This window comes from Balaenoptera physalus (genome assembly GCF_965194825.1).
Source record: "Balaenoptera physalus genome assembly, chromosome: 18".
Taxonomy (NCBI): Eukaryota; Metazoa; Chordata; class Mammalia; order Artiodactyla; family Balaenopteridae; genus Balaenoptera; species Balaenoptera physalus.
The window spans coordinates 69,888,528-69,909,326 of NC_138899.1; the positions used below are offsets into that span (position 1 = coordinate 69,888,528).

At 42.9% G+C, this 20,799-nt stretch overlaps 1 protein-coding gene across 7 annotated transcripts in view; it reads left to right on the forward strand.

Moving 5' to 3' along the window:
* DCLK1 (doublecortin like kinase 1) overlaps positions 1–20,799 on the forward strand; it is a 327,878-nt gene that overhangs the window by 259,953 nt on the left and 47,126 nt on the right. For 4 of the 7 annotated variants that reach the window (XM_082435610.1, XM_082435608.1, XM_082435613.1 and 1 more), the window contains 5 exons: positions 5,526–5,610; positions 8,293–8,401; positions 15,316–15,373; positions 15,879–15,998; positions 19,425–19,571. In XM_082435610.1, the coding sequence (XP_082291736.1) occupies positions 5,526–5,610; positions 8,293–8,401; positions 15,316–15,373; positions 15,879–15,998; positions 19,425–19,571 (519 nt within the window). Of the gene's footprint in view, positions 1–5,525; positions 5,614–8,292; positions 8,402–15,315; positions 15,374–15,878; positions 15,999–19,424; positions 19,572–20,799 lie in introns of all 7 variants that reach the window. The other 3 variants (XM_082435609.1, XM_082435607.1, XM_082435611.1) reach the window with 1 other exon arrangement.

Sequence of the window (20,799 nt, forward strand, 5' to 3'; positions counted from 1 at the left end):
ATCTGTTTCATTCTTAATATGGTATATAAGGGAGAATAGAAAATTCTACTGGCCTAGTTAGAAAAAAATTTTTTACATTAAAATTATTATAGAAGTCTAAAATTCTGGTTTTAAATCTAACATTTTTGCTAGGTTCATTTTAACCTTAAAATTATAGTTTGCTTTAATTGGTTCTCTTTATTATTTCCATGATAACCTAAATATAGTCAGTACTCAAAACAATAATGGCACAACTGGAAGGAATGTTTACAAATTTATAAAATTCCAAATTGTGCTTCTACTTTCTGAATATAATAGACTTCAAAGTGAAATGGAGCAGGTGCCTGAAAGAGTAGTGCTGGGAATCCAAATTGAGGAGTAAGTCATGGAGGGAATTATTTTATTGAGAGGAGATTCCCCTTCCAAACTATGATTTCACAGCGAGGAACTCCTAAGAGGAGACCTGGTGCCCACCAAGACAAATGGTTGAGATTCTAAATGTACAGATCCTGGCTTTAAGTGAGCATAGTGACTTGACGGTAGCAGCAAGGCAGACTGCCCCATACAGCAGAGTCATAACTAAACGTGTTTATTTTTGATATCTTGGCTCCGTGCTTTCACTAACGTAGATTTAATGCCAGTATTCCCATTTTCATTTTCTCTTCCTCTAAGTAAACCTATTTTATGAATGATAGTTCTACAGTCCTTTTAAAACTTTGACCAAATGTTTATAACTTTTTACGCGTTTCAGTATTCATTCTGAGTTATGCACGTGTTTGATACGCCGTAAACTTTAGGTTATGCATACTATGGAGAATGCAGACAAGGGAATTTGGAAAAAGGAGTTACTTTTGTGCCTTGTTTCAAGTAATGGAGCCTTATTAGTTATTGTAGATTGATGGCGTCAACTTATTGTTCTCTACCCACTTGGAAAGTAAATGAGTATATGTTTTTTCTATATACACAGAGTCCCTTGGGTTTCAAGCTCTCTACACAAAGGTTATGATTTAATTTTGTTATATGAGATTATCTTTAGACATTCTATAGGCCTCAAGTCAGGATCACCAAGACAATTATTTGAGTTTGTTAAATATTTGTTGGTTGTGTTTCCTTTATAAAATTGATCCAGTTGATTTCTAAATTCTTTTACTGCCATTTTCCAAAAAAAATGTTGACCAAGTAATAACTGCATGCCAAGACAGAATGTGAAGTGGAAACAATGTAATTATCCAGACAAAGCTAAAGTTATCTGGTGAGATTTTTCTACCTTGATTACATCAGTTGGATCAATCGGATATTTTTGTAGTCATTATTCGGTGTGGACCCCAGCTGAGTGCCATTAATACAAATGGCAGGAGGAACTCGTACCATTTATGTTTGAAATGAACTGTTTTTTTTACTACATAGTCATCAGATACATCTTGGTAAAATGTGGTTAGAACTGTTATGTCAGCTTTCTCACTTACTTCAAAAAAGTATGGTATGTTCTCCATCTGATACATGATCCAGAGCTAAATAGCTACACTTAGGATGTGTTCTTACTTAGGCCAGTGCTTTTATGAAGGTGTGCCATAAAAGCATCCAGGTGCCAGCAACCTGCCCACCTGGTTCCCATTAAATCTGCCTGGAAGCGATGACATTTCAAATGTCAGAATATCTCTTAGAGCAGCTAATTGCATTAAATTCTAAAATAACTGTATGTTTTGCACTGTACACCCATATGCCTTGGAATTCGCATACTGACTGAAGCAAACACAAGATCTTATCATCATGTATCCTATAAAATGGTTTATCTTCTCAGAAAAACCGAAGAAGTAAATTGATTTCATTTATAAGCATGCAAAAATATAAGTGGGCCTTTTCGCTTCTGTAGGTCATAGATAAAGGCTGATTCATCTCATTGGGTTAATTCTAAACAACAAGAAGCTACACATTTTCCCTTTAGTATTTTCAGAATCCTTCAATCAGACTTATGGGCAACAATGAAAACGTTCCCACACCGCCCAAGGTAGTGTATTTAGGAGTAGATACCAGGGTACTCAAAGGGCCGTGGTGATTACTGATGACTCCAACTGGGAGAGACAGCAGAAATGTTAAGTGACAAAATCAGAATCCAAAATTAACGGGCTGGAAGGATATGAATGTAATAAATATGACATTAACATGAGTAAATGAGAAGTCTTAGACTTGATCCAAAACACCAACCTCTCAAATACAGAATAAGGATATCTAACATACTGTGAGCTCAGTGTAGGCTTAAAAGTTATGTTGTTACTGTTAAGCCAATATGATCTTAAAGTGCATTAATATTCTATTCACAAGGAAGAAAGCTCTACCCTTCTCTCTCTGTGCTGGTCAAGGTACACCTAGAATATTGCATTTGTTTTGGGCACCAGCATTAACCAGAGAAATCGACAACTGGAGGGTCAAGGGGTCATGGGGCCCTGTCTGATGACTGACAACCCAAAAAACTGGAATGATTGAAATTGAAAAAGAGAAGACACAGAAGGGACCAAGTATCTCTTTCCAAATATTGGAAACATTGTCCTCTTGGGAAATGCACTGTTCTGGGTGGCTCCAGAGGTGAGAGCTAAGAACAACAAATAGGAAATGTAGAGGGGCATCATTTGAACATAACTTAAGGAAGAACTTTCTTTGCCTCATTAACAATTAGGGGGCTGCCTTAGGAAGTAATGTGTTCAGTATTGGAGGTGTTTGGACGGAGGCCATTTGACCACATGCCTGGGATTTTTGTAGTGGGCATTTGGTCTCTCAGTGGAAGTAGGTTAGAACAGGTAATATTTAAGGTCCATTTCAGTCTCTGAAATTCGTTGAATCCATGAATGGTCATTGTCTTGGAAAAGTGTATAATGTTAACTATCTTACTTCTTTGGGGAAAAGAAGAGGTAACTCCGTTAGAAATTTAATATATTTATTTTACGTAATTTGAGCATAGTAAATAAAATGAGAACTTTCCATTTTCAGAGTACCGTGTTTGTAATTAAATGTTTTTCTCTTACAATTGTCTGTTACCTTCAGACAGTATGAAATTTGAAATGGCTTGGAGTACGTTTTCAAACCTAAAGTTGAAAATAAGCAATTTTAAACATAAGCAGATTTGTGTTAACCCTACTTTTTTTTTTTTTTTTTAACCAGAGCCTAAAAAACTTGAGGGGTTTTTTGTTCATAAGGCAGAGAAAAACACAGCTGGCACTATGGCCAGCTTTCAGGGCATCAGACATTTGGTGGCACTATTGAAAATGCAATTCATTAGTTGCTAAGGCAGTTTAGTGAATAATATCCAGCAAGTTTATTAAACATTACAGTTTAAAAGATGTTTTCGTATTATTTGGGTCAGAATTCTGTATTGAGTATCTGATGTTCTTATTAAAAGAACAAGATTTTGGAATTGAGTCCATAAGTTGTGGACATCCTTGCTAGGAAACACGCTACTAGTCTATTAATTTGAATGCTTGATTCTGAAAGAATGTGTCTTTGTATTCTAAAATCTAAAACGCCATATGACAGGACAGCACCTGCCATCCCAAACCACAATGTGTCTGCATTATTAAACACCATTTGTGATGCTGCTGGAAGAAATTCAAGGACCGGAAGGCCCAGAAGAGAAAGTCTACATTTTAGACATTTCCTTACTGCTTTTCCGCTTGGAACACCGTTTGTCTACAGCACGAGCAATGACACAAGGGATAAAAGATCTCCCTGTTCTGGAAAATACACACCTTCCCCTCATATGCGGTAGCGTTAATGTTTCTTTTCTCCAGACCTCGACATCGTAAATCTGCCTTGTCTCAGCCATGTATTCCAATATTATAAATACCAGGTTTTCACAAACAAACATCCGTAAAAGTCAGCAGAGCACACTTAGAGGCTCATGCATTTATAGTGCCTTCGACAGAGTTGGTTATGACCACACAGTGTCCCAGCAAGAAAAACTCTGTTTCAGGGTCGCAATCTGAGTCCTTTCTGGCCTGCCACAGGACAAAGGCGTGCTTCTGGTCACAAAGGGAGTTTGAATGAGAGAGGATGGAAACAGCTCAAGTCACCAGGCTGATGGATTGGGGGATTATTACAATACTGGAAAATAAAAGGCACATCACACAGACTAGGTGACCTTCAGGCATGTGGCGTACTAGAGTAACCACAAAACTTCTAGAAAGTCCTATGAGGAAGCAGATGCATCAATGCCATGCATTTAACTTTTATTCCCATCGTGTCACCTGTCAGTTTTGATGAACTGGTCCCATGGAACGTGGTCATCTTAGCGCACCCAGGAGAATGTGCTATGGCAGTTGACTCAAATGGCGCTGCAGTGACTGAAGTAGCATTTGCCTGATTATATTCATCCTTTGGGTGAAAACTAAAATCTTTGAATTTCCTGATGTTGTTGGGCATAATGACAGTACGTAAAACTTCTCTTCCTACTTACTTTGTGCTGGATGGAATGGGGAGGAGGTTGAAGGGAGACAGGTAAGCAGAGCAGAAGTAGGTCAACTTTGCTTCTCACCACCTCTTCATTATTAATTCAACTACAGATGCTCTCTCCCTTCTCTCTGCTCCACAGACAGCCGGCACCCTGAGCCAATGCCGCCCCCTCACCGCCTCCAGGCTCCCATCAGGCCAACCAAGTGGATAAACCCAGGGAAACAGAAGGAGGATCTTTTAGGACAAGCTGTGTTCACTGTTTAGAAATAGCATTGAAATGTGCAAATTGTTTTCTCAAGGAATAGACAGAGGAATGGAAAGATTCATTGTTAAAGTACTGCCTCCTGGCTGATCACAGTATTAAATATTTGGTATTGTTTCATCCTCTGAGCTTTGTAATATAGTTGCTACGCTGTTTGCTCTCATGGGTCTTGGGTCCAGATACACCCAAAATTTACAAAGGAATCACAGACTTAGGCTTTCAGTTCTATCTTTGCCTCAGGAATAAAAGTAATAATAAGTAAATATTTCCTGTTATGTAACATTTAACGTATCAATAACTTGCTTGGTGCTTATGCCTTTACCTCAAAGTGGAATTAACAAACCCACTCTTTAACGTCTCTCCAAGGATGTGGCAAAGCTGAATAATTTTTAAAGGATATTCCATAAAAAACAAACTGAAGAAAATTTTTTTCTATGGTAAGAATAGAAAAAAAAAAAAAAAAAGATCAGAATGACCCCTTATCTGAAGCCTGTTTGCAGATAAGAGTGTGGAAGAGTGAGGTGAGGTACCTCAAATCTGCCAAACCTAAGCAGTGAGCAAAAGGATGCTAATTTTGAGAAAAAGAAATAAAAAGTCATGGAACATCCAGAGGGACAATGATGAAACTGACTCAGTTAGCGCCGTCTCTTACTGGGGAATCGGATGGGGGGAGAGGTAGTCCTAACCGAATAGTCTAAGAACCTCCCTTCCCGAGTATTAAGACCAATTTCTCCCTGGTGGTGGGTACAGTTACCTCCCGAGATTCTGGGCTGGGCACAGCACCTGGAGACTCGGGTAGTGGGACCGAGGACTTTTATTCTCTGTTTCTGTTTCCCCCCAGAGCTCTCAGCATGGAGGTTCCTCCACTTCACTTGCGTCCACCAAAGTCTGCAGCTCGATGGACGAGAACGACGGACCTGGAGAAGGTGGTGAGCTTTGGACTTGGTGTCTGAGGAGAAGGCTCAGCTTGTACTTGGGCAGAGGATGGGCTGGCTAAATTTACACCCACCGGGAGACTGTCACTTCTCCAGCAGAATGAGTCTGAAGCAGCTTCAGAGGCTCATAGCAAGGGGGTAGGATTGAACGTGGCTCCCACCAGGGATGGTATCTACTCTCGGGGGCCAGGAAGAGGGAGTTACCCTAATGTGGAGACGTTTCCCATCCTCTGAAGGTATAAGCAACCTAACAAGGCCAGCTATTGCCCACTTTGCAAATAAAAGGGGGTAATTGTTGCCTTTGTTGTTCCAAATTCTGTTCACTTTTTGGAACAAGAAAGACATCTTTACTCTTTTGCTTGACGGTGATAGCCCTGCAGAGGTACTCTAACTTAAGTGAAGTCAAAATGTGAAAATCTGGCTTTACAAAAAGAATGAATTGATGGCAGTTGCAAAAATACCCTTTGGACCTTAAGTGAATTCACTTTAGAAAGTGGTGAGATGACGTGGATTCCAGAATAGACTTTTTTGCTAACTCCTGGATTGTTTTAGGTAAGCCTCTTCTGCTCTCCACATCTCAGTTTTTCTTCTATGAAATGGAGATTGTAATATATGCCTGTTTCCTCCCTGGGGGTTATTATCAGGCTCAAATCAATTACGAGAAATTATGTAGAAACTAAAGTATAAAACTGATATGATCAAGCCACTGTTACAGAATCAGCACCCCTTATTTGTTTTAAATAATATGATTTAATTTTCCAATAAAGTACCATTTGGGGGAAACACTTTTATTATGTTATGTGAGATACCTGACTTACCCAAGGATTATTTCCTGACTACCATGCAATATCAGACTTTTTTGGTATTTCCAGAAGTATGAAATTCAGCCATCCAGAAGGCTCTTTTGTTCCAATGTGTTTTATTTACTTAATGAAATGAAATGGTCCTTGATGGAGCCTTTTTGGCTAAGTCTTCTTAGCCAAAAGCCTAAAAGATACATTTTTATCAATAGTCAGGAAAAAAATCCCAAGCCATGTGCTCCAGATGGGTGCCCAGTGGAAGGAAGGATGGAAGTACCTCCCTACATTTCCCATCTGAAGCCAGGGTTGCCTCTGACAGCTAAGGATGGTTACTTTTACTATCTGCGTAGTAAAGAGCCTTAAGACCGCGTCATCCGAGAGATATTTTGTAAATTCGAGTGTTTTGCAGTGGATTTGAAACTTCTCCAACCATTTTCTGTAATAACCATGGGCTAGACAAAAATCCCCAGGCTGAATCCTTCAAACGGAGGCAAAATTGTGGCTTCTTTGGGGTGAGATGGAGGGGGTCGGGGGGAGTGGAGGTAAGTCTCCTCAGCTCTCGCTTTATTCCGGAGACCACTGAGATCGCTTCTAGTGGGTTAAACGTAAAACGTCACCTGTAAAGAGGTGAAGAGGTTGCACAAATGCCGAGGACAAAAGTAGCAGCAGCAAATGTCCTACATTTGTACACGCTTTCCAGAAATTTCCTCCACTCTAGAATCCAGAGTGGTGCAGATTGGAAATGATCACAGAACCAGAATAAGTAAGGGTCCTAAAGCAGATGTCTGCTGATTGTGAGTTTCCATTTCCCGTTCCCCAACCCTGCAGACTAAACTCAATGAGAACACGGAAATCACCAAGAAAGCCCATTTGCCACCTACGGTTTTAATTTTATTTTGAGAAGAAATGTTTAGTCTCAGTTTATGATTAAAGGTCAGAAAAGGAGCACATTTAGAAAGCACACTAGGCTTCCATCACATTTTGTATTCAGGTTGCCTGAGGGAAAGCCAGGATTTATAACTTTAAAGCATGTAAATTTTAGAGCCCAGCTATAAAAGGCTTTTTATACCCCTAAGATGTTAAAGGTTATCCACTATATTTATGTGACCTAAGTGTGGCTTATTTAGTTTTATGGCCTTAGATATTTAAAGCATTATTAGGCATTTGTAAAATATTTCAAAATGCATTTTAAGGGGGAAAATGCGTTGTGTTAGTGGCACTAACATAATTGAAACTACAAAACTGTTCTGTTCACAGACATAATAGATATTGCAGTTTTAACTCAACATCTGCTGCTCAGGTTGCTGGTGAGAAATGTGTCTAAAATCTGCTCATTGATACTGGGGAGGGGTGGCAATCAGTGCTTTAGTTCATAAGGAATTTTACGGAGATCTCTATTTCAGGATGTAGTAAAGCAGAGTGTCCAGACAGCAGGCATTTTTCATGCTTGTACAATGTCAAGCGGCCCAGAGTCCCTTACGAACTGCATTTTCCTCCCTACCTAAGAATGTCATTTCTCTGGACACCATGGGTATGCAGTAAACGCTATTGATCAAATTGGCATGAAATGAAAAGTGAAACTTCCTCCTCAGAATCCCCACGGCAGCAGAAAGCATAAGTTGCTCTTACCTAGGTGGCAGTGGACCCCATACATTTTACGTTTCCTTTTAGTTTATCATTCGTCTTAGTAATAACGGTTGATGATGCAATGTCGGCAAGGAGGTGGGAGTCGGGGACTGCCCTCCCTATACAGAAAATGACATATTGACTCTGAGTCAGTTCCAGTCTATTAGATGATACTTCTAAACCTCTCTTTTGTGCAACATCTGTGTTCCCTTTTCTACCAGTAAAAACATACTAATGATTCTTTCAGAAGCGCTGGAGGAAGGCTTCCAGATTCCAGCCACAATAACAGAACGATATAAAGTTGGAAGGACAATAGGAGATGGAAATTTTGCTGTTGTCAAGGAATGTGTAGAAAGGTGAGAAGGATATCATTTGCATTGAGCTTTAAAGGAAGCACTTGGCATTATGTTTTCCAAGACAGTGTCTTTATTTGCGGTCTGTGGCACATATGGAATAGGTTAATGTCTCAACTCCAGATGTAAAAAATATTTAAAAGAAAGAAAAGCCCATCTAACAACAGATTTGAAAAATGTAGTGATTCCTGGGGACAATCTATAAATTAAGGACTTTGATTTTTCTTTTTAATGTAGTCAGCAAAACTTTGCCAGAGGTTTCAGGTAAGTCCTTTTATTTTGTTAAAAAACAAACAAACAAACAAAAAGAACTATTGAATAGTTTTTCCGGCACTTTTTTGAGACATTTTGTAAAGGTCAGAACATTCTTATATGGGGTGTATATCTCTAACATATAACTTTCATAAAATTAAATACAGTAACTTCAAAAAACTTCAAAATGTATCTGTTCTGATCCTGACAAATACAGCATTTAATACATTAAAATGTTTTGAAATGAATGATCTGGGCACTCTTGTGGGCCAAAGGGAAGGACTTAGAGTGAAAGGTTTATCCCTGGGCCCTTGATACCTAATCAAGGACAGTAGCCGGGGCCACTAGTTGGAGAAGTGACAAGTAAGAGTCATAGCCCAGATCAAGACCGCCTCAAACCCTAAGCCCAGCGTGAGGTTTGGAGTTCGTTTCTTAAGGGGGACCCGGTCAGCCAGCAGCTTTCTCTCCGGGCTGCTGAGCAGAGTACTGGGAAGCCGGGGGCACCCACCTGCTTCCTTCAGGGTGTGTGTCCGCTGGCTTCCTGGGGGCTGGTCTGGGGTGAGCACCTTCCCCATTGCTCTTCTCTGCTCCCCTTCCCCCTACTCGCTGGGAGAGGGCCCTGTGCGCTGCCCGAGTTCTCAACACTGTATGGAAAGAATGCTCTAAGCTCCACCTCCACTCAGAGAGGACGTCTCAGACTAGAGGCTCTGTCTGCAAGACCCAGAACTTGTTTTTCTCCAAGTCCTTGGACTTAGGAATGAAGATCCAATGCCACGTTAGAGCCGGACGCCTGCCCAGGGCCTCAGACACCGTGAGGGGCCTGAGTTCGGCCAGTGTCCACTGATTTGCTTCCCTTCACTCTTTGCCCGACTAAGGTAGTGGAGCCCTCCTTAGGCCCCCCTGGAGCAGTGGGTCTCAGACTTTGCCCCACTCAGCATACCAGCTGGGCCCAGCCATTCCTGAGGACGGTGACAGCGACCCCCTAGAGCAGCTGCTCTGTATCGGGGACGGGCGTGAGCGACAGGCAGCTTGAAAAATCCCTTTGCTGACCCTGCTCGCCCCGCTTTTCCCCTCTCCCCCTCATTCCCCCACTCCCACCATGAAGCTTGACCATTTGCTGCATGACTGCGAAATATAGAAATTTTCCCATTACTTTCCTGGGCCTCACACCTCCTCAAACAGGAGCAGCCACTGTTTACTGAGCGTAAACTATATGCAAGGCCCTTAACTTATGATACTTCATTTAATTATCATAATAATCCCATAGTTATGGGATTATTATATATAATCCCAAACTGTTTCCATCTTACATAAAGAACGCCCGGAGAAGCTAGATGCCCAAGTAAGTAAGTACTCAGCTAGTAAGTACTTAGCAAGGCATGGATTCAAGTTCAGCTCCAAAACCCATGCCTTTGGACCACTCTGCACCAGTGCCTCCTGCCTCGGACCAGGGGTCTTCCGTAAGAAAGTGGCTTCGCTGAGCCAAAGTCACACACAACGCATTTGTCCCTGTACGAAGAAGACAGAAGTTAAATCGGGAAAGCCACCCCCAAAGTAATGGGTGGAAGTGTGTGTGCGTTTATATAATTTTATGTTTCATTTATACTTTTACTGATAGTAAACCCAACCCTTTTCAACTTGATTTCCTCTGCAGCAGAAAACCCTGTGTCTAGCAGATCCCTGTGCCCTTCCCCCGCAGGCGCCTGCTTCCTTGCCAGGGTGCGTCATCTGTTGAGGCTGGCGTGGTGGCCATGTGCCCGTCCTCGGATCACGATAGCATCTCAGTCCCACAGCCCTGGTCTTCCCATGATAGAAATGTATCATTTCTCCATCCTGAATTGATTTCTTTCTTTCTGGTTGGGATTGTGTTCGTTTTGCATGAGTTCACATCTTGGGTCTCATACGAATCGTCAGAGTCTCAACACCAGATTGCTCCCCAAAAGTGTTAGTATTCCACTCCCGCTGAACAAGGACATATGGCATCTGCCCTCTCTCCCCAGAGGTATCACGAAACAATCTTTTAATATTTTCCAGAGGTCCAGGAAAATAAAAGGGAACTAAGAATGTTTTGAATGGCACACATTGCTTGCGGGGGTACATTCTGTCATATTTTAAAGGAGGAATATGTATTAAAAAGACCAAGTACACCTCTCCTCTGTTAATAATATGCTGTCACAGGGAAGGTTTTCCTGCAATAATGGATGCAGTAACATTGCTGCAGAGGCCGTCCCTCCCCTGGTCCCATGCCAGCGCATCCTGCCGTAGGGGATGCCAGGTCTGTTTCGATTTCTGCCTGTCTCCCCATAGTAGTCTCCAGTGGCCTCAGGAGCCCTGAGGACATGCTAAAGGATGTTGGTGGACTTTTGAAGCTGTTTTGTGGAGCCTTTCGAAGCCCCAAAGAAAACTCAAGAAGCTGAAAAGCACTAGGAAGAGGTCCGAGCACGGGTAGAGGGCTCACAATGAGATGCCCTTCATCCCTGGCTTCCTGGCTCTGTGTGGACTAATTACCGTTCAAGCCATGGGTACCAGTGATGCGGTCATGAGCAGGGACAGTGTCTCAGGTGGCTCCTGGCCCTCCTCCCCACCTGCACTGCTTGCATGTTTTGGCACCATAGGCGTCAGAACTGGATTAAAATTCTAGCTGCTCGTGATTCCCTCTTTCTGTCCTCCACCTGTGAACCCAAAGAACTACACAACGAAAGCGCTGGCAATGAAGGTAGGCAGGCCCAAACTCACCCGAACGAGCTGAGACTTTAGTGTCAGCAACATGGGTTGCATCCACCTAGAAAATCTTCAGAATTTTTAAGAACCGGGTACCTATAGTTGGAAAGCACTTCCTTCTGAAATGGGATTTGGAGGATGCATCAGCATGAAGAACTTTAAGTTATCTCTCAGCTACCTGACAGCGTTCTTTCCTCTTTCCTTCCTAAAGATGCTCTGGCACCTGATAGCCATAGGGCCCAAGTTCAAATTCAAAATATAACTCTACTCTGAAGATGTTTGACAAGACACTCTGGGATGCCTCCGTTTTCTGCTTTACAGAGGAGGCTGAGATTTAGCTTTATTATGATCACTTGGTAAACAAAGGGTGCTGTTTACCAACCCCTCTTTCCTGGGGGAGGGGGTCTTTCTGTCACTGTCCTAACTGCCACCAGCCTCTGGAGTTTTCACAACTCCACCAACATGTTTGGAGCCCCTGCTAGTTCAGGCCTATGCTGGGCCATTTCCAGGGCTACAAAGAGAGTCAAGACGGGGCCCCTTTGCTTGAGAACCTGCCGCATAAGCAAAGGATTGCCTTGAAATTCAGTAAATGCTATGTCAGAGGAATGCCTGGGAAGCCACACTTCCTCTTCCACATGGTCTTTATAAAAATCTTCAAAACAGAGCAAACCACCAAAAGCACATTGGTCCAGAGCACCCTTTTCGTAAACATTCTGCTGCCCTCCAGGGCCGAGGGAAAGGGTGAGAAGAAGACTGCCCCAGGGCTGAGAGTCATTAAGTTAAACAAGATGGCTTTCTCCAAACCATTTTTAGTACAAATCTGAAAAAGTAGATTTAGTTCAAGTTTGTAAAATTCAGACATTTCGCCCTAGTAGTTCGAGCTCTAGCCTTGGGTCAAACTTAATAGGAAGGTGACCTTACAAATTGAGTTCCTGTAGACAAGGAGGAAAACAAAGCTTGTTCTGCTGTTGCCGCTTTGGCTGTGGCATTTGAGGTTTCTGTAATTTCATAAAAGGTCAAGAATATAATTTCAGGAGCATACAAGCAAATGGCCTGATGTTCCACAGCAATCCAGGTGTCTTCTCTCCTTCTCCACACACGGAACTGTAGACTCCTTGAGGTCAAAGACCAGGTCTCCATCACCTCTGTAGCCACCAAAGAACCATGCTCGTTACTGCTTGCTGAACGATTACCTGGGGGCAGTGGTCCTCAGAGTTTAGGGTATGCAGGAAGGCAGATATTTTATTTGAGGTTTTATTTCTTGCCAAATGTTTTCATTTACCAACTTAAGGCAAGCAATGAAGTTTTTATTCTTATGGTGTACATTTAGTCCTAGCACCTGTTTTTAGTCTCATTTTCCAGATTCAGCTACTTTCCTATAAACATGCACTTCTAGTAATTAAGGATTTTATTGTGACTTTATAGTTCTGTCCTCAAGGAATCCAGAAAGAAACCTTTCAGTATTAATTTTGGTGGTCCTCCACAGGGTTCACTGTCTGATATAAAATATGGGTAAATCTAATTGAGTGTTTAATCCTATTTCGTAAGGTTTTGGGTAGTCAACCCACAAGGTCCTTTTTCCTAGTAAGCTCTAGGGCCACTGCAGCCCAGGTTTGCTTGCATTTTCCCCTCAGCTGTAGGCTTAGCATCTAACCTGATTGTTTGGTGTACTGGAAGCCAATACACCCTCTTGTTCCCTGGGAATTCTGTTCCTTGTCTATCCGGCTGTAGAGGAGGATTTTCAGCCTTCCTGGGTCCCACACCAGCTCTTTGCTTTGAGTGTAGCAAAGCTGAAGTGTTACTCATTCTAGGGAAACAGAGGATCAATTGGTAACCATGGGGAGGACAAAGCCAAGAAATTCTTCTGTCTTCTGACCAGCACCATCCCATCCATCCCCTTTGTGGAGGCACTGAATCCAAGTGTCGGCTCCATTCTAGCTCTCTGTCCCTGCCTGGGACTGCTGGCTTTTATCAAAGCTGTCAGACCAAGAGTCCAGATTCCCTGCCATCAAATGAAACATCTTACACTAGATAGGAAATTGCTCATGTATTCCAGTCTTAGATTTGCTTTGTCATAATTTTTATTGATTCATGAAAAGCGGAATCCAGAAACACTTCAGCTTTTAGTTTTCCTCTTGATTAAATATGTTCAAATTTGCAAACAAACTCTTCAGAAGCCTCCTAAGAAGAGTTACTGAAAGGGACCCTGTGCTCCTTCTGTGATGCGAGGATTCCCCTCGTAGATGCGTAATTTCACGTTCTCATTTATCTGTTTGCGCGTACATTTTAAATTTCTAATGGGAAGTATTTTGTTGGCCCTCTAACTGAAGTGCTTTTTCTCCACCCCCATCCCATAGTACATACACACACAGCCTTGCTGAAGGTCTGGCGTTTATGTGGGGTTATCTAGCACCCCAAGCCCTGACTCAGCCTTCCTCCATCATGTTCTCTGCCCACACGGGGGCCTGAAGAATCAACAGAGGCATACTTGGGGCTCTCAGTCCATTTCTTCACGAGGCTGAGGCAATTCGGGTTCCTCTGGGTACCCCGCGCCCGGGCAGGGGAACCACCCTGAGGCAGAGGGGTTTACCTCCTCGCATCCGAACCACAGCGCTCTCTAGTGGAGAAAATCAGCTTCACAATGATTGTTTCAATCTAGTTTCATTCATCAGATACAATTGTAACAACTTGGTCAATGTTTATTGTTTTCCCCGCAGGCTAGTGCCCTGAAGGTCCTGGAGGTATAGTGGAAGAAGTATTTTTAGAAGTGAATGACATGAATGGTTTCTAAGATGCCCTTGAAACACACTGTTAATATCTGGCCTCATGATTTGTTTGGAGGCTCTCGCTCTCTTGCTCTTGCCATAATGTGCAACTAGGAAATTCTCCATACTGAAAATTTTAAAACCCTATTTTAAAATTTTGTTCTTGATCACCTTCACTCCCATTGTATTCATTTGGACCCCTAAAATTGGCCTTTATCTGTAGGTGAAAAGCTAGACTCTCTTGGTTTCCCCAGCAGATATGAAATGGCAGTGCTTGTGAAGTAGTGGCTTCTGATGATTATTAAGTAGGCGTTGTGTCCTTTGACGGTAGACCTGTCGTGGTTGGCACTACAGTGTCCTGGAAATGGAAACACAAATGAGGAAGCTGTCTAAAGCTGCAGTGTGACTCAGCCCTCCTTCCCACACCCACCACGGAGGAGGGGCAATGTTGGCTGGGCTGCATGCGAAGCAGAGACCCCAAGAGCTCAAAGTTGTGATCTTAGTGCTGCCGTGAGGCTTTGGCAGAGCGAGTTTATTTTCATTGTCACCTCCATTTCACTTCTATCAAATGAGACAGCGATGAAAGGCCCAAGAGGTCACGGGATGCTCAGTTAATGGCTGTATCCCTTTCTATGCTCCTTGAGCACCTCATCCGCTAGTTCTCCAGCGGAACACACGGGTGCAGACAACCCAAGTCTAAAGAGTGTGAACTGCTTCTTGGGAGTTATCAGGGTGGCCGTGAGAGCCATTCAGAAAACTGTCACAGCTACACTTCACTTCGTGGAGAGAGAACTTCAAGAGAGGCTGGGAAGAAGACGGGCAGAAACTCACATCTGCTCCATATCCTGACCACACCGCTTCAGAGGGAGGGGCAGAGCACAGCGACCTTGCAGGGGGCGTTATGCATGGGAACGGCAATAGCAGTAGTTTTATTACAAGTATGACAATGTTAGCAGCTTGTGAATGTTTCTATGCTGGCACGTTCGTTGTCCTTCCACTTGGTCAGCCACTTAGAGTTCACTTATTTCTTTTAAAAAAGGAAAAGAATTTTTTACAAAATAGTTACACCACAATGCAAGATCAATGTGGTAAGAAATGAATCCTTAACAGGATGATTCAACAGATCTGAAATTAAGTTGTTTTTATTTTTTATTTTTTAAAAAAACTTTCTCTTTGCAGGTCGACTGCTAGGGAGTATGCTCTGAAAATTATCAAGAAAAGCAAGTGTCGAGGCAAAGTATGTATAAAGTTTATTCTTATGAAAATACAGTGTTTTGGAGGCAGAAAGAAACACAAAGATGAGCTCCCGAATAAACATAAATTTACGCTTAGGAGTTGTGTTTCGGTGGAACAGAATGTTATATACGTATTAGGATATAACTTTATTCTATAAATATTCCTGGAATAAAAGTTAGTGGGAATGATTGGATGTTATTTCTGTTCCTTCTCTGTGTTTGCCTGTTTGCTTACTTCTTCTATTACTTTTGTGACCTAAGTTTCATTTCATCCTTCTATATGCGGTTATACTTAACATGATAGGTTCTGAAATTACAAACATCTTCTAAGGACCTTCAACATCTCTTGGCAATTCTAGGCTATGTGAATATCAGAATTTAAGATAGACTCCTTATATTTTACCCAAAATGCATCTCCCTTGATCTTCAAATAGTATAGTTCATTCGAGTGAGCTCCTCATGTATTTTGATGTGTATCTTGATTAAGGTAACTTTTGCCTTGAACAGGAGCACATGATCCAGAACGAGGTGTCTATTTTAAGAAGAGTGAAGCATCCCAATATCGTTCTTCTGATCGAAGAGATGGATGTACCAACTGAGCTGTATCTTGTCATGGAATTAGTAAAGGTGTGTATTTTGGAAAAAGAGATAAACCTGTACAAGGCACCCCACTCTTCTGTATAATAGAACTCTCTCCTTTATTTCCTCCCACCAACATCCAGTCTCTTATTTCTGTGCATTGGCATAATGGTTAAGAGTATTAGCACTAGAATTATACTCAAAAGTTCAAGTCCCAGCCTTGACCTAAATAGCTCCTTGATCTTAGGCATACCTCTCTGTACCTCGGTTCTCTCCTATGTAAAATGAGAATAATAATCGCTAGGAATAAAAATGGCTAGGAATGTTATTGTGAGGGTAAGAGGGATGTCTTTCACCAGCTTCTGTGACACAGAAAGTATTAGATGCCAATACAGTTGTTGTTATTGTTGTAGTAGAAGTTGTTCACTTTTCCAGGAACTACATCCAGAAGTATCATTATTATAAGAACAAGCTTTAAGTTTTCAGACACCACCATAATAGAAAAGTAGCACCATCTTAATAATAATGTGAATAGTCTGCCACCTTTTGCTGAAGGTTACAATCTCATCCTGTCACATAAAATTAAGTTTTTATTCTACTCAATCATAGGATATGGGAATGGCCAAATGTTGACGATGGTTGAGTCTAGGTGAAAGGTAACCCCCTTGTTCCCTCTACTTCCATACTTGAAATTTTATTAATTAGAAGTTTTTAAAAATTGAATGTTTCATTTTCATGAAGTCGTAGTTTTCTCAAGCCTTTTCTATTATGTTACTCTAACTGAAGGCATAAGTAATTTCTACTTTAGTTGTAAAGTGATATAAATTAGTCACATCATTTTCTCCATCAGCGGTGTGCCAGTGAGCAGCTAGGGCTCCAGGAACCCTGTTTAGAATCGCTCACCTGAGCTGGTGGTGGGAATCAGCACCCTGGAATGTGGGGTTTCCTTTTGTAAAGATTTAAGACCAGGCAAGCATTTAATCAACTAATCTGTTACTATATAGAAGAATGTTCGTTCTAGGGCCTGTAAACTTTCATTATTCAGACTTTCTTTGCTTTACATCTGTTGGCCTTTTTTAACTTAGTGGTTATTTATGTTTATAGATGAAGCCTGTTCTTTTTCTACTTCAAGTTAAGATTTGTTTCTCTGAGGGTCAGGGCTTTTTTGTTTGTAGTAACACAGGTTACTGTCATGTTTGAGAATAAGGGAGATAAAAATGCTAACCGTTTATTCCAACAAAGAAAGGTCAGTTTCATTTATTCAGAAGATTTTCATGTTGGCACTTTATGACCAAATATAGTTTGGTAATTACCAACATTGTCCCTTAACAGCCTTTGTGAATTCTCTCTGGGTGACCAGGATAGCCTAACAAGGCCGGAGTGTGTCTGCACAGTCCAGCACTGGGACTCCTCAGTTGAGCCACTATATCGTACCCTTACATTTAGTCTGACCGAGAACCACCGTGAGGCCAGGTCTGAAAGCATCCCGAGAAGTGAAGGCCAACCCCAGGCTTGACCTGAAAGTCTCCCACGACATCCCCCCTGAGGAATTCGCTTGGCCTGTGCTTGTCAAACCCTGAGAGGCCAGCAGGATGCCCAGGAGGGCCTGAAGCTGTAGGATAAATGAGGTCTGTGCTCCAGAAAACAGTGAAGTGACAGTTCTTAAGAGTGAAATTCCATAATTACCAGGAATGGGACTTTAGACTTCTGGCTGCAGACGTAAACACGTGCACACTGCTTGTGTGTTCAGAGGAAGGGAGGCCTGTGGACGGGGTGGCCCTGGGGCCCGTTCCTGAGGGATCATTGGGAGTGAGAAAGACAAAGGGAGTAGAGGGGACACTCCGGGAAGCGGCTCTACTGAGGACGGGTGTGGAGTGAGGAGGAAGTTTGACCTGTTTGGGTAACCAGGGAAGACATACCCTACCTGGAGCATAAACGTAAGTGGTCTGGGTAGAGGCAGGAGATGAGGTTAAGCAAGTTGGAACGAAGGTTGGGGGCAGAGCGGGGAGAGCCGTGGGAAAGGAACGCTGATTTCATGACAAGAGAAGGAAACGTCGAGTGGGAAGGTGACAGTCCGTGCACACAGTGCTTTGGGTAAAGAGCCGGGGGATGGCCCGGAAGGCTGTGTCAGAGGCAGGCCTTAAAGGGAGGACTGGTAGATCTGTTGACTGATTTGCGGAGGGTGAAGAAGACATGAGATTACAGGCTGCCTGGAGCCTAGATAACCAGGGCGATGGTGGAGGCTTGGCAGGGTCACCCCATACGGCCCTACACAGGGTCCGGAGTGCTGTTCACGCGAACCACAGTGAAAACGCCACCTCCCGAGGTGGCATGGAAACAACTGCAAACCCGCACATAGCAGCCTTGCCTTTGCGAGAGAGAAAATGTTGAGAGGGAAAGTGTCCATTTGGGAAAAAATGTATGTGCTTAGCTTGGGAACTGCTGCGGCTGAAGGGTCAGTGGGAGACACTCCCCTCCCCCGAGCAGAGGTTATGCAGAGTCACTGAGGACCAGGTCAGGATTTGAAAATGGTCAGCCTACAAGTGCTCTCTTTTGCGTTTGCTGTTTAAAAAGAAAAATTAAATCTCTTAGCCCGTCAGGTAACAGATGAACACAGCCAGCCACTGGGCTCGGCTCTTTGGGACCTCGTGTTCAAGAGGGATGCACACATTGTCAGTAAATCAGACCCAACTTCGCTGAAAGCGTTTCAAATAAATGGATCTAAAATTGGAGCCTAAAATCTTTGTTTCACCAAATAACGATAAATTAGCCAGGAACAATGGAAACAAAAGTTCAGATGAATAATGGTACTAGAAAACTTTCTTTGAAATTTCTCCACCCTCCTCCCTCTTCTCTTTCATCTTTGGAGTGACAGTTTCTGGTCCTTTTCTCTGTTCTTACAAAGAAGCACATTATTGAAAAAGAAAACTACGCCCACTCCAAGAGACCTAAATCTAGAGAACGAAGAGAACTCTGTGTGTGTGTGTGTGTGTGTGTGTGTGTGTGTGTCTGTGTGTGGTGTTAATTTCACAAGGCAGCAGAACATTTTGTTAAGGGTGCAGTTTGCAGTGTTACCTGTTTCTCATTTTGGGAGATTTGCGATTATGAGTTTGACCTTCTGCTGGCAGTTGGCGTGAGGCAGGTAGCACATGCCACCAGGATTCCCAGGTGTCACAAGGCCTCTGCCCTGGAGACCTGGCTCCGCTTCCCCTCCCTGGCTGGGAGTTGAAAGGCAGAGAATCCTCTCTCTCTCTTTCCTTTGAACTCTGGAGGAAATGTCACTGGCTCTCCCAGTGGGGAGAGACATCACTATAGGGTCTCCGGGCCTTTGAGAGAGAGGTGGCAGGAAAAGCCCTCGGAACCCAGAGACCCTGAACGCGTCCTTCACTCCCTTTATAGCGTGTCAGGCGCCCCTCCAGGCAGCCCCATCGGACCAGCTGTTAATGTGCTTCTCCTCCTGCTGTCCTCTCTCAGGGAGGAGACCTCTTCGATGCCATCACTTCCACTAACAAGTACACGGAGCGAGACGCCAGTGGGATGCTGTACAACCTGGCCAGCGCCATCAAATACCTGCACAGCGCCAACATTGTCCACCGTGACATCAAGCCAGAGAACCTGCTGGTAAGAGGGATTCCAGCTCCAGGGCGTCTTGAGTTCCAAGCATTCATGAGTGAATATGAACATTTCTCTCTTTTTTTCTTTTCCATTTCCTTAAAAAAAAAAAATGACCGTAAAGGCTGGTTTCCAGCTGGCCTTCAGTAACTAGATGGAAACTAGTCTGGTAAGTTGATCTGTCAGGGTTAGTGTACCGTTAGGAGCACGTAATTTATTAGCAAATAAAAACCCGAGGCAGGGGGACAGGAATAGAGCTCAAGAAGTCTAGGGCTATGGTTGAGACCATGGGCCAGGCCAGGACAGTCATGAGGAGGATTTACACTTACGTTATTTATCAACAGCACTTTTGTGTTAGAAAGCTTCTACTTGGGAGGGGGGGGGAAATGGAAGCCTTTTTACACTTTGTCTTAGTCTCCCAATTTACATCCTAATAATCTGATCTAAGAGCTAAGAGAATAAATCATTGTGAGTTTTCAAGACACCAGCCCCTCTGCATAAAAATAACCATGATGAAGACGGATTTAAAGATCAGAGACATTTTGTCCTCCCTTTAGGCCTGTTTGGTTTGCTTTTCATGATCTTCATATCTCTGGGGAAACATTGAGAGTTCTCCACGCAAGCAAAGGAGGATGTTCTCCTAATCCCATTGTTAAGGGGACAGTATTGAAAGAATTCAGGAGACAGGGGCTGGGCATCGGGGAGCTATAACTAGTGAATGTGGGAGTATCATAAATTTTGTTGGCTATTCAGGGTGGAATTTTAATGAAATATATTCAGTTTCTCACCCCCCACCCGAGATGCTAGTTCTTCTTTTACTTTCATTATCCAACCCCAAGAGTCATGTATTATATGACTGTTAGTTTGTCCATCTCTTCAGAAATCTGGGAAATGAGGATTCTCTTTCTAAAGCAGTGTTTCTCCAACGGTGGTGCAAAGACCCCCCTGCATCAGAATTACTCCCAGATGCCTGTTAAAAATGTCAGTTTCTGAGCTTCCCTGCAGCCCCACCAAATCAGGATCTGGTGACTGGTGACGGGGTGCAGATCTGCATTGCAGCCAGCTCCCCACGTGATCTGAATGAACACTCAAGTTTAACAGCAGATGAACAACCCAACTCCCACTACCAATAAAGGCTGTTAAGATCTGCTGTCCTGGAGAACCACCTCTGTGCTCACTCCATGCTAAGGACTTTACACTCGGTATTTCATTTCATCCTCACAACAGCCATACGGGG